General features: G+C 37.9%; 2 protein-coding genes across 3 annotated transcripts in view; both read left to right on the top strand.

Annotated features, from left to right (window-relative positions):
* Positions 1-13,853, top strand: part of cntrl (centriolin) — a 548,241-nt gene that overhangs the window by 378,676 nt on the left and 155,712 nt on the right. The window lies entirely within an intron of this gene.
* tlcd3a (TLC domain containing 3A) overlaps positions 12,124-13,853 on the top strand; it is a 69,190-nt gene continuing 67,460 nt past the window's right edge. For both annotated transcript variants that reach the window (XR_012406463.1, XM_005172024.6), the window contains exon 1: positions 12,124-12,582. Coding sequence is in view for 1 of the 2 variants with exons in the window: in XM_005172024.6 (XP_005172081.2) it covers positions 12,461-12,582 (122 nt within the window). In the remaining variant the exon portion in view is untranslated. The remainder of the gene's footprint in view (positions 12,583-13,853) is intronic.

Raw genomic sequence — 13,853 nt, 5'->3', positions numbered from 1 at the left:
TTTGCTGTATTTGAATTTTGTATTTCTAATAAAAAAAAATTAAAAAGAGATGTTTGGGTAAAATTGTGTTTATAGTGATGTCTTACTAAATCATTGCCTTGTGAAATGTCATATGCTGACTCCACATTTTTTTAAATATGCAGAAATAAATTAAAAACAATTGTATTATATGACTCAATTATTAAATAAATGTAAAGAATGTGTTTCAACATAAACGCACACAAATGAGGGCAAAATTATTAGCCTTCCCATAATTTTTTTTATTCTCATTTATTCATTCATTCATACATTTATTTTCTTTTTGGTTTAACCTTTATTAATCATGGGTCACTACAGGGGAATGAACCGCCAACTTATTCAGCATATGTTTTACACAGCGGATGCCCTTTCAGCTGCAACACATCACTGGGAAACACCCATACACACTCATTCACACACATACACTACAGCCAATTTAGGTTATTCAATTCACCTATAGCGGTGACGCGGTGACACAGTTGGTAGTGCTGTCGCCTCACAGCAAGAAGGTCGCTGGTTCAAGTTTCTATGTAGAGTTTGCATGTTCTCCCAGTGTTTGTGTGGGTTTCCTCCGGGTGCTCCGGTTTCCCCCAAAATTCCAAAGACATGCAGTACCGGTGAACTGGGTAAGTTAAATTGTCCGTAGTGTATGAGTGTGAATGAATGTGAATGGATGTTTCCCAAGCATGGGTTGTGGCTGGAAGGACATCTGCTGTGTAGCAACATGCTGGATAAGTTGGTGGTTCATTCCACTGTGGCTACCCCAGATTAATAAAGGGACTGAGCCAAAAAGAAAATGAATGAATGATTTCACCTAGTGCATGTCTTTAGACTGTGGGGAAAACCGAAGCACCCAGAGGAAACCAGCGCCAGCATGGAAAGAACATGCAAACTCCACACAGAATGCCATCTGACCCAGCCGAAGATCAAACCAGCGACCTTCTTGCTGTGAGGCGACAGCAACACCCGCTGTGCCACCACACTTCCCAAATTTTTTTTTTTTCAAACCTATTTCCTAAGCTATGCGAGGAAATTTTTCCAGTAATTTCCCTATTACATATTTTCTTTTGTAGAAGGTCTCACTTCTTTTAGGTTTAGTTTGTCTGAAATAAAATATATATTTTTTAAAGGTCAATATTGGTATTTCCCTTAAGAAATATATTTCAGTTGGCTACAAAAATATCTAATAGCTAGTTAACCTAATGAACCTAGTTAAGCCTTTAAATGTCACTTTAAGCTGTATTGAAGAGTTTTAAAAATTTTTAGGTAAAATATTATTCACTGTCATCATGGAAAAGTATAAAATAAATCAGGTATTAGAAATGAGTTATCAAAACTATTAGGTTTAGAAATGTGTTGAAAAAATCTTCTGTCCGTTAAACAGAAATTGAGAGAAAAAATATAAAGGAGGCTAATAATTCATGAGGGCTAATTTTTCTGACTTCAACTGTATATTGTATTTAAATGAGCTACACCATGTCCAAAATGACATTATATTTGATTTCAATACAATAATGTCTTACAAAATTAAAAGCTAATTTCCATACTCCATATCAGAGTCCGGTCACTAGAGGGAGACATTAGTCCTTGCTCACTCGTTCACTCAGTGCTCCTGGTCTCCAGCGTTCTCACAATGACACAGTGGATAAACTCACTATCACTTATCCTGACACTGAACTTCATTAACGTGTGTACACTCTCAGAAATAAAGGTACGCGAGCTGTCACTGGGGTGGTACCTTTTTAAAAGGTACACATTTGAACCTAAAGGGTCCATATTGATTCCTCAAAAGTATATGTTTACCTAAAAAATTTAAAAGGAACACTTTTGTACTTTTAGGTACGAATATGTACACTTCAGGTATTAATATGGACCATTAAGGAACAAATTTGTACCTTTCGAAAAGGTACCTACAGTGAGAGCTTGCGTTCCTTTATTTGTAAGAGTCTTGAAGAAGACAGGATAGCACTGTCACCTCAAAAGGTTGCTGATTCGAGTCCAGGTTGGGCCACTTGGCGATGCTGTGTGGAGTTTGCATGTTCTCCCCGTGTTGGCGTGAGTTTCCTCAGGGTGCTCCAGTTTCCCCCACAGTCCAAAGACATGCGCTATACCCTGCTGAAAAATCCAGCTTAAACCAGCCTAGGCTGGTAGGCTGGTTTTAGCTGGTTGACCAGGCTGGTTTTAGAGGGGTTTTGGCCATTTCCAGGCTGGTTTCCAGCCATTTCCAGCCTGATCTTAGCTGGTCAGGCTGGAAAATTACCAGCCAAATCCAGCTAAAACAAGCTTGACTAGCCTGGTTTAAGCTGGATATAGCTGGTTTTGGCTGGACTCCCAGCTTGGCTAGGCTGGTCAAGCTGGTTTTAGCTGGTCATCTCCCAGCCTGACCAGCTAAGACCAGGCTGGAAATGGCTGGAAATGGCTGAAAACCAGCCTGGAATTGGCCAAAACCTCTCTAAAACCAGCCTGGTCGACCAGCTAAAACCAGCCAACCAGCCTAGGCTGGTTTAAGCTGGATTTTTCAGCAGGGTAGGTAAATTGGATGGACTAAATAGGCTGTAGTGTATGGGTGTGTTTGAATAAGAGAGTTTATGGGTGTTTCCCTGTACTGGTTTGCATCTGGAACAGCATTCGCTGCAGAAAACATATGTTGGAATAGTTGGTGGTTCATTCCACTGTGGCAACCCCTGATAAGTAACGGACTAAGCCAAAGGAAAATGAATAACTCAAAGGAGGACCTCAAATGAATTCGATGTCATGCAAAATAATCAGCTGTAATGTCTTTAGTACCTTTGTGTGTGTGTGTGTGTGTATATATGTGTGTATGTGTGTGTGTGCTCTTATTGCTTTCACAGATTAGGTTTCAAGCTAAGACAGATGATCTGTTGGAGAAGAACTGCATTAGTGAGAAGAAGGAGAGAATTATCTCACTTCCACAGGCTGACGGAGCTGCTAGAAACTCAAGTTTCGTCTCAGCACCAGTGACAAACTGCTCTTACCCAACTGGCCTTTCCTTAACCCGGTCATATAAAACATACAGTCACAAAGATTAAGCCTCCTGTAAATTTTATTTTCTCTTTAAAATATTTCCCAAATGATGTTTAACCGAGCAAGGATTTTTTCACACAGTATTTCCGATAATATTTTTTCTTCTGGAGTAAGTCTTATTTGTTTTATTTCGGCTAAAATAAAAGCATTTTTTTTTTTTTAGCAACCATTTTAAGGTCAACATTATTAGCCACTTTACACTATATATTTTTTGATTGTCTACAGAACAAAGCACTGTTATACAATGACTAACCTAATTACCCTAACCTAACCTAGTTAAGCCTTTAAATGTCACTTTAAGCTGAATACGAGTAGCCTATCTTGAAAAATATTACTGTCATCATGGCAAAGATAAAAGAAAACCGGATATTAGAAATTAGTAATGTTTGGAAATGTGTAGAAAAATAATATTTATGCTATAATTCATATTAGAATTCTGCTAAGAACATGCTAATTTGTGTTAGAAACATGCTAATTCATGCTGGAATCATGCTAACAACATGCTAATTCATGCTAGCAACATGCTAATTTCTGCTAGAATGCTAAGGCATGTTAATGGAGTACAGTATATGCACAGCTAGTGTTTTAGCAAATGATAAACTTCCGGTGAAAGCTTAATGTGCTATTTTCAATTTCATACGCCTCCTTTTACAGCGTCGATGTTGTAATGTCAATACTTTCAGTTAAATAGACTTAAGAGTTCATTTAGCTGTTCAAGTGTAAAACAAGATGAAAGACCTCTAGAGCCGTCAGGATCAGCAGGCGAATGCAGAAACTTAATTGAAAATACTGGGATAAAATTAACTGTCATATTTTAAAGACACGGTGGAGGGGAATGGAATTTAATGCAGTGCTTTTTTGTCTAATGTTTAGACCCATTTCATTTTGTGTATCTATCAGGCAATGAAGATCACTGATTTTTAAAGAAATCAGACCTTAAATGTGGTGATTTTATAATGGAAAGACAGTTCACCGGAAGCCCTTACGCTGGCTGGCTGAAATTAAAAGTCTGTATTCATGCTAGATTCAACATGCTAATTTGTGGGAATCATGCTAACTCCTGTTAGAATCATGATAAAAACATGCTAATTTGTTAAAATCATGCTAATTCATGCTAGAATCATGATAACAAGTGTCATGGTGGCACAGTGGGTAGCACGATTGCCTCACAGCAATAAGGTCGCTGGTTTGAGCCCCGGCTGGGTCAGTTGGCATTTCTGTGTGAAGTTTGCATGTTCTCACTGTGTTCGCGTGGGTTCTCCGGTTTCCCCCACAGACAGTGCTATAGGTAAATTGAATAATCTAAATTTTCTGTAGTGTATGTGTGCGAATGCAAGAGTGTTTGGTTGCAGCTGGAAGGGCATCCGCTGCGTAAAACATATGCTGGATAAGTTGATGGTTCATTCAGCTGTGGTGACCCCAGATTAATAAAGGCTAAGCCGAAAAGAAGATGAATGAATAATGAATCATGATAAAAGCATGCTAATTCATGCTAATATCATATTACTATCCACAGAGATTGACTTTAAAGCTTTTTACTAGTGTCTTTAAAGTGCTTACATTGTTGATTGCAGGGATTTTAAACATTCTTTAAGCCAACGTGATACTTTTGTAAACTAAATAAACTACTTTCCAGGCTTATTTCTCAAACCACAATAAAGTTTGTACTCAAACTTTAATATATAATGTAATTGTAATGTGTATTTATATAGCACATGTATCATGTATGCATCATGCATGTACCTAAAGAACTTCACAATCATGAGGGGAGTCTCTCCACACCACCATCAGTGTACAGCATCCACTCGGATAATGTGAAGGCAGCCACAGGACAACGGCACCAGTGCGCTCACCACACACCAGCTATAGGGGGAACAGTGATACAGCTGATTCAGTGGATGGGGATGATTGGGAGGCCATGATGGCTAAGTGCCAATGGAGGGAATTTGGCCAGGACAACGAGGTTACACCCTTACTCTTTACTAAATGTGCCATGGGATTTTTAATGACCACAGAGAGTCAGGACCTTGGTTTAACATCTCATCCGTAAGACGGACTAGATATAGTTTATTTATACCTTTTTTTTTATTGATTGATTTTCAAATAAATATAGACGTCTGAAACTTCAGACACAAACACGTTTATATAGACACAAATACACAAATTAATTACAATCATCATACAAAATTAAATACAGATACATTAGAGAGGTTTAAAAATGAACCATCCTACAATAAGTGCTTATTTAAAAAGCATGCAGTTTTAGTTTTGATAGCTCTTAATCGTCTGCCTAAGGGGAATAAAACAGATGTCTAGCCGGATGTGTAGTATTTATGAGTATATTGTCAAACAGTTATTTTTTTTCCCTACAGGAAATATTTAAAAGCTTTATAAATGTGGTGTTGGAGTCGAAGGCCAGTTGTGGACTGTCCCTGTCTCGATGTTCCCGTTCATTCAGAGATGCACAGCATGAGGGATTAAACTGGATAGTGTTTATAAAGCAGCTGCTGGAGGGAGGGATAAATATTTGATGTGCTGTTCTGTTTGGATGGAGAGAAAGAGAGAGAGATCCAGAGCTCTTTTACCTGCTGTGTGACTGAACACTCTGATGTTTATTTCTGTCCTCTGTTCTTTCTGTCAGTTCAGTCTCTGTCGGCAACAAACTTTGTTTTGGGGATACAAAACTCAGTGTTGCTTCTGTTTGTACAAAAAAAAAAAAAAAACATATGGACATATTATAAATGTACCACACCGTAAAAAAAAATGCTGGGTTCCACACAGTCGATTTGTGTTGGGACAACATGAAGGAATTAAGTTAACTTATTAGTTTTTACTAATTTAAGTGGAGTTAACATAAAACAATTAAGTTGCCCCGAAAAAAACACTCAAGGATTGTGTTGTTTCAACTTATTTTAAAGTAGTTTGAACAAAAAGCAAACATCATTCACAGAATGTTCATTTTAATAAGTGCTACTTGTTTATTGTAGTATATTAGAAAAATAATTGCTAGAAAAACTATATTATTACTTAGCTATTTTGTAGCTTAAAAATACAGCAACCCAGACTCATTCAGTTTTTGTTTTCGCGAATCCACCAGAGGCCGCTGTGTACGCTTTTTGAGATCTTAAATTTCTCTCGTGAGTGCCATTCGCGCCTGCTGTTCTCGCGGAATTCCACCAGAGGCCGCTGTCGACTGACTGACGGACTGACCCACCCTCCTCCTTCCCTAAACTCAACCAAGTGTTTTCAAAAGTACAGATTGACCCACTTTCCTAAACCCAAGCGAAAGTTTTAAAAAAGCAATCCAGAAAAAAAAGCTCTTGCCTGATTTTTAGCATGTTTTCTGATTTTACCACATTCTCACCCTTTTATCTACTTTGTTAATTTTATTTTTTGGCTTTTGTTTTTGTCTTACCTTCTTTTAGAACCGTTCTTCTTCAGACTTAAACCCCATCGTCGTGGTCAGCTCCTGTGTGCATCTCAAGTCTGCCGAAGTACCTAATACACATCCTATTCTTATCTGCTTCTTAAGTGGTGACGTGTTGGTGACGTATGTAATACTGTTTCCGGGTCCAATCCGCCACTCATTTGAATTTGGGAAAATATTTGTTTATGATCACTTTTTATTCATATCACACGTTAAAGTGAATTAAATATAAAGTCATAGTGTACACAACAATCTCTGGGCTTGCTGCATCACAAATACCAAAATTTTAACAATTTATAAAAAATTTAATCACTTTCTGGACATTGTATATTAGGCATGAATATTTATACAGTTGAAGTCAGAATTATTAGCCCCCCTTTGAATTATTTTTTTATTTTTTAAATATTTCCCAAATGATTTTTAACATAGTAAGGAAATGTTCACAGTATGTCTGATAATATTTTTTCTTCTGGGGAAGGTCTTATTTGTTTTATTCGGGATAAAATAAAAGCAGTTTTTAATTTCTTAAAAACCATTTTAGGGACAAAATTATTAGCCCATTAAAGCTATATATTTTTTTTTGATAGTCTACAGAACAAACCAACATTATACAATAACTTGCCTAATTATCCTAACCTGCCTAGTTAGCCTAATTAACCTATAGTTAAGCCTTTTAATGTCACTTTAAGCTGTATAGAAGAATAGCTGTCTTGAAAAATATCAAGTCAAATAATATTTACTGTCATCATGGCAAAGATAAAATAAATCAGTCATTAGAAATGAAATACTAAAACTATTATGTTTAGAAATGTGATAAAAAAAATGTTTCCGTTAAACAGAAATTGGGGAAAAAATAAACAGAGGGGCTAATAATTTAAGGGGGCTAATAATTTTGACTTCAACTGTATTGCGATCATGACTTTCGAAAACAGTACAGCGCTTAGTAAACGTTTATTATTACCATTTCATGAGTCTCCCTATACAGTTTGATAGAGCACTTGGACCTGGAAGCAACGTCCCGTGACGTCAAACTTAACAAGCGGATGCCCCATATAGTGATGCAGACATCTCCAAAACCCAACAAGTGGTCAAATCTAAACTTGTTTTCATTAAACCAAATATAAATATGCATATGATAAATAATACTGCTAATACTAATTGCATTAAACAAATGCAAATTTTAAGGGTGACGCAGTGGCGCAGTAGGTAGTGCTGTCACCTCACAGCAAGAAGGTTGCTGGGTCGCTGGTTTAATTCTCGGCTCAGTAGGCTTTTTTGTGTGGAGATTGCTTGTTCTCCCTGCATTTGCTTGGGTTTCCTCTGGGTGCTCCGGTTTCCCTCACAGACATGCAATACAGGTGAATTGGGTAGGCTAAATTGTCTGTAGGAGGAGTGTGTGTGTGTGTGTGTGTGTGTGTGTGTGTGTGTGTGTGTGTGTGTGTGTGTGTGTGTGTGTGTGTGTGTGTGTTTGTGTGTGTGTGTGTGTGTGTGTGTGTGTGTGTGTATGTTTCCCAGAGATGGGTTGCGGCTGGCATCCGATGCGTAAAACGTGCTGGATAAGTTGGTGGTTCATTCCACTGTGGCGACCCCGGATTAATACAGGGACTAAGCTGACAAGAAAATTCATTCATTCATTTTCTTGTCGGCTTAGTCCCTTTATTAATCCGGGGTCACCACAGTGGAATGAACCGCCAACTTATCCAGCAAGTTTTTACGCAGCGGATGCCCTTCCAGCTACAACCCATCTCTGGGAAACATCCACACACACATTCACACACACTCATACACTACAGACAATTTAGCCTACCCAATTCACCTGTACCGCATGTCTTTGGACTGTGGGGGAAACCGGAGCACCCGGAGGAAACCCATGCGAAGGCAGGGAGAACATGCAAACTCCACACAGAAACACCAACTGAGCCAAGGTTCGAACCAGTGACCCAGCGACCTTCTTGCTGTGAGGCGACAGCACTACCTACTGCGCCACTGCCTCGCCCCCGACAAGAAAATGAATAAATGAAAATGAACAGAAAAAAAGGCCCCTGAGATGAAGAAAACATGAAGCCACTGGTTTTTCTAATTATGCAAACAATAATAACTTTTGCAACATTTTAACCCTTTATTTTTTTTTCATATGTAAAGATATTTGTGTGTTGCTGTACATCCTGTTTGTATTAAGCGATGTGCAAGCTTTTGGACTCGCATAAGTGCATAACTAACGCGCTCTGTGCTGGACTTTAGACCAGCTTTTAGATGGTCTATTTCAATTCCTCAAAATAGCAATGCACCCACAATGCACCTTAACAAACCTCCTTTCAAGACCACCACACCCACAAGTCCACAAAGTGGTGCAAATGGATTTACTATTTAAACAACGCGGTGCAAAGCAGGAAAATTAGGGTTGCACTGGTCTGAAAATAGCAAGCCAAATATGTCTTGCGCCTTATTCCCAGGTAGCAAAGAATTCTGGCCCAGATTTGGCATAAATCTGGCACAGCAGGCATTCATCCAGCACTGGCATACAGCATTAGGGCCACACATGACCCGGATTTGGCAGAGGTAGCACCGTCTTTAAGCCGGCACACAATACTTGGGCCAGATGTAAAATGTAGTATGAGGCTCAGATGCTAACAATAATTATTTTTGAATAAAGGAAGAAGAAAAAAATCTACCAATCAAGTCGATTCGAGAAAAAGCACACCCATAGCGCACCTAAAAGGCTTTATGGGTTTATCAACTTCATTGCAGGCATGACACACCAAAACATCTGGTCCAGTTCAGGCCCAGTTATGGGTTATTAAATTGGCTGAGACTTGGCCCAGATATGGTCCATAATGGCCCTTGTCTGGAAGCCAGACTTGGTCCAGTCATGTACTGTACTTACTGTACATAATAATTACTGTGTACATAATCGTAATGTAATTACTGTAATTTACTGTGGTATGTGGGCCAAGCAACAGCTGTTTGTGTGGGCCAGAGCTGGGCCAGAGATATTTTGCTATGTGGGTTGCGCTGGGTGTATGTGAGGGCCCTGATGTTTCAGCGGGCAGGTGAAAACATTCTGTTGAGTATTTAATCCACTCACACTGGTTTCATACCTGAGGAAAACTTGTACGGAAAATGTTATTAAGTCACTGTACAGTTTACAAGGACTGGTTTATCAGGTAGACGCTGAATTGGGAAAACTTTAGAGCAGTGGCGTGGAAAGGTACAATAAGGAGCGTTTGTAATTGGTCCCAGTGAGAGGAAACTATGTCCAAGGGACTGAAGGGCTGAAGTCATCTTTCCTAGATCAGCATGAATGGCTGGTTAAGAAGTGGGGGTTGGTGGCGGGACAGATGGATTAGGATCGTGAAGCTGTTTGGGAACAAAGGCTCTTCTGTATGTGTACTTAGCGCAGTGTGATCACGCCGACTGGCTAACATGACTAAAGTTAGTGACCCTTAAAAGGATAGTTCACCCAAAACTGGTCATCATTTACTCACCCTTCACTTGTCACAAACCTTTTTTCTTTTGATGAACACAAACACACACGCACACACGCACGTACACACACGCACGTACACACACACACACACACACACACACACACACACACACACACACACACACACACACAAAAGATATTTTGAAACATTTCGGAAACCTGTAACCATTGACTTCCACAGTATTTGTTTTTCCGACAACAGCAGTCAATGCAATTATGGTGTCAAAATATCTTGTTTTGTATTAGCTTTACAGAAAACGGAAACTTAATAAGGTTTGGAACTTGAGGGTGAGTAAATAGTGAGTACATTTTCAATTTTAACTAATTTTAACTATTATAGTTAACTATCCCTTTAAGCTTTCTTTATGCTTCCGTTCAACCTGTTTCTTCTGTAGAGCACACATACGTAAACATAGACATCCTGAAGTCTCAAAAATATCCTAGCCAAAGCTTTCTTTAAGTCGTCGTGTTGTGTATTATTTTTAGGCAGCATACTATTTATAAAACTCTGAAAGACTATTGACCAAAGACTCTCGCTGACATTTTTTGTGTGAATTATTTAGCAATATAACTGTCTTGTGGTGTTCTACAGTGCCGCGTGTAGATGGCGCTGTTGTGGGAATTCGCTGCTAGTGTTCACTCAACGCACTCTCCAGTAGTGAAAGAAGTTTGACTCGATTCCGCGAATCGATTCTTTTAAAACAGTTCTTTTAAAGATTCACTGAGGGGTTACGTCACCACGTGGTCCCAAACAACTCGGCGTGCCATATCACATGCTTTAAAACGTCTCAGTAAAAACAGCCATGTAGGCTGTTAAAGGGACAGCTCACCCCAAAAGAAAATTATGTCATCATTTACTCTCCCCTTTTTCTTGAGTAAAACCGTAATGGGTTTCTTTCTTCCATTGAACACAAAAGAAGATATTTAGAGGAATGCTGAAAACCTGTAACCTTTGATTGTCATTAAAAACAAATATTATTGAAATCAATCGTGATATATATCAATAAAAAATAATCATTAAATTATATATATATATATATATATATATATATATATATAGATATAGATATATATATATATATATATATATATATATATATATCTATATATATATATATATATATATATATATATATATATATATATATATATATATATATATATATATATATATATATATATACACACACACACACACACACACACACACACACACACACTCACATAACGGCCATCTTATTGAATCAACCTATTTAGGCCTTTTAATGTCCCTTTAAGCTGTATAGAAGTGTCTTGAAAAATATCATGTCATCATGGCAAAGATAAAATAAATCAGTTATTATAAATGATTTATTAAAACTATTATGATTTGACATGTGTTGAAGAAATCTGCTTGTTTAAACAGAAATTGGGGGGAAAAATAAACAGGGCGGCTAATAATTCTAATTTCAACTGTACATATTTAGCATAGAAAAAAGCCAGTTAGTCAGAAATAATAATTTCCACCAAATATAAATTTCTTAACTTTGTCTTAAATTCAATTATTTGTATTGTGTTCATTAAAAGGAAATATAAAAGGTCTAAAAATATGTAATCTTTCTATTCTATTTTGTATATATTATGTGTGCATTTCTGTATTAACTCTAACGCTATGTGTGTCTGATTGTTCAAATATTCCGTTATGGTTTGTACTTTAATTTGGTTTATGAATAGGCCTACTAATAAAAAATATCTGTATCTAATTATATTAAAGTTTGTAACTGGGCTTGAATAATTTTGCAGGACCAAATTATGTTTATTAAATTATTAAAAATGAAAAACAATTGGTTCATTCTAGCATCAACATGTATTTATTGAGCATGCTTGTTTTGTTTATTGTATTGTAATGTACTTTCTTTCTTTCTTTCTTTCTTTCTTTCTTTCTTTCTTTCTTTCTTTCTTTCTTTCTTTCTTTCTTTCTTTCTTTCTTTCTTTCTTTCTTTCTTTCTTTCTTTCTTTCTTTCTTTCTTTCTTTCTGCAAGCATGAACGCAAATTTACGCAACTGAAATCGAATCAGTTTTGCAATCCGGTTCAAAAGATTCGTTAGAAAAGATCCGACTCCAAACATACGACTCGGATATGCTGTTCTCAACTCTAAACCCGCTCAGGAATGAGTAGCAGCGGATACGCGGCCGTACACAACTATTTCAGTCGTTACTGCGCACGTTATGCATGCAATTTCGTCCTACCTAAAAGCACGCTAAAGTGGCTCGTCAGTTCACTAGGAGTATCATGTAACAGGACACTGGCTGGCCCCGGCTTGTGAAGCAGGAGCGAAGAGCTATCAATCCCCGGACCACCGTTATTCGGTGTGTGTTGAGTCCAGAGAGCGCTGCTGAGGCAGGGGAACCGCTGCTCTAATGCTGCCCTGACCGCACCGGCTATTTTCACGCGGTATCTTGTTTTCGTCCGAACACCAGATCAGGTTTTACTGCGGGACAAGATGTTGCAAGTGCTGGTTTGCGGCGTTGTGGTCTTCCCCGGTCTCTTCTTCACTTTTAGAAAAGTGCTTCCGTCCATTTTTAAGCGGTGGACAGATGCCGACGTCGTGCTGGTCAGCGAGAGGTGAGTTTGGTGACAGTTGAGGGGGTCTGAAAGGCCACGCAGCTCTGCATGCTAGTTTACCGCTGTCTGGTAGTGAAACTGCTCACATCCAGCCGGTCTGAACAGACAGATTGTAGTTTGCATATTTCAGGGCAGCATTCACAACTGTTTTGCTTTCGTGGTATATTCTAACAGCTTGATGGAAAGATTAGCTGGTGAATATTTGAGTGTGCATCTTTCCCTTTAACAGGGACCCCAAACTGGCTCCCTACAAAACCAGGGACCCCAGTATACTTTCTTTTCCAGTGTGGTTATTTTAAGGCCTTAAATAAGACCAGAAATGGATTAAATGTTACATGCGCTGTAATGATTAATGTCTAGTATTTAGTATTTTTGTTTAGATCTAAACATATTTAAATGGAGGTAGGCTATGTTTACTTGAGATGCAAAATGAAGATATTTGTTTCTGAAAAACTGGTTTAGGTTCTGTGGTGAGACAAAATATGTTTCTTTTATGGCATCACTGTGAAACAGACTCTTTATTTACAGAGTGTGGAGGATGAAACAAGCTTTTAAACCAAACAGAAAAAAAAATCAAATCTGTAAGCACACTGCTAACAACTTACTGTGGAATCTGTAGTAAATTACTGGCAGCAGTTCATCAGCAACTTACTGTAAATCAATTACAGCAAAATATTGTATGTACATTTCCTGCACCCTTTATCTCGCTGTATATGTATTTACAGAATTGTATGTATATCTCTACTGTAAAATATACAGTAATTTTCACAAAGCAGCTTGATTGAAATGATTGGCTGGTGAATATTTGAGTACAAAACCCAACAAAACCAGGGACCCCAGTATACTTTATTTTCCAGTGTGGTTATTTTAAGGCCTTAAATGAGATCAGAGATGGATTAAATGTTACATGCACTGCAGTGGTTAATGTCTAGTGTTTTTGTTTCGATCTAAACATATTTAAGGTATATTTACTAGAAATGCAAAACGAACATACTCATTTCTGAAAAACTGGTTTAGGTTCTGTGGTGAGACAAAATATGTTTCTTTTATGGCATCACTGTGAAAACATGATTATGTACCCTTTATTTTAGAAAGTGTGGAGGATGAAAAGCGCTTTTAAACCCAAAGGAAGATATTTGGGGAAAAAAATGAAATCTGTAAGCACACTGTAACAGATACTGTAGAATCTACTGTAAATTACTGGCAGCAGTTCATCAGCAACTTGCTGTAAATTAATTCCAGCAAAAATGCTGTATTTACATTTACAGCAC

The sequence above is a fragment of the Danio rerio genome, chromosome 5 (genome assembly GCF_049306965.1).
Source record: "Danio rerio strain Tuebingen ecotype United States chromosome 5, GRCz12tu, whole genome shotgun sequence".
NCBI classification, from domain to species: domain Eukaryota; kingdom Metazoa; phylum Chordata; class Actinopteri; order Cypriniformes; family Danionidae; genus Danio; species Danio rerio.
The sequence above is the reverse complement of the archived record's forward strand: the minus strand, read 5'-3'. Positions and strand labels throughout refer to the sequence as shown.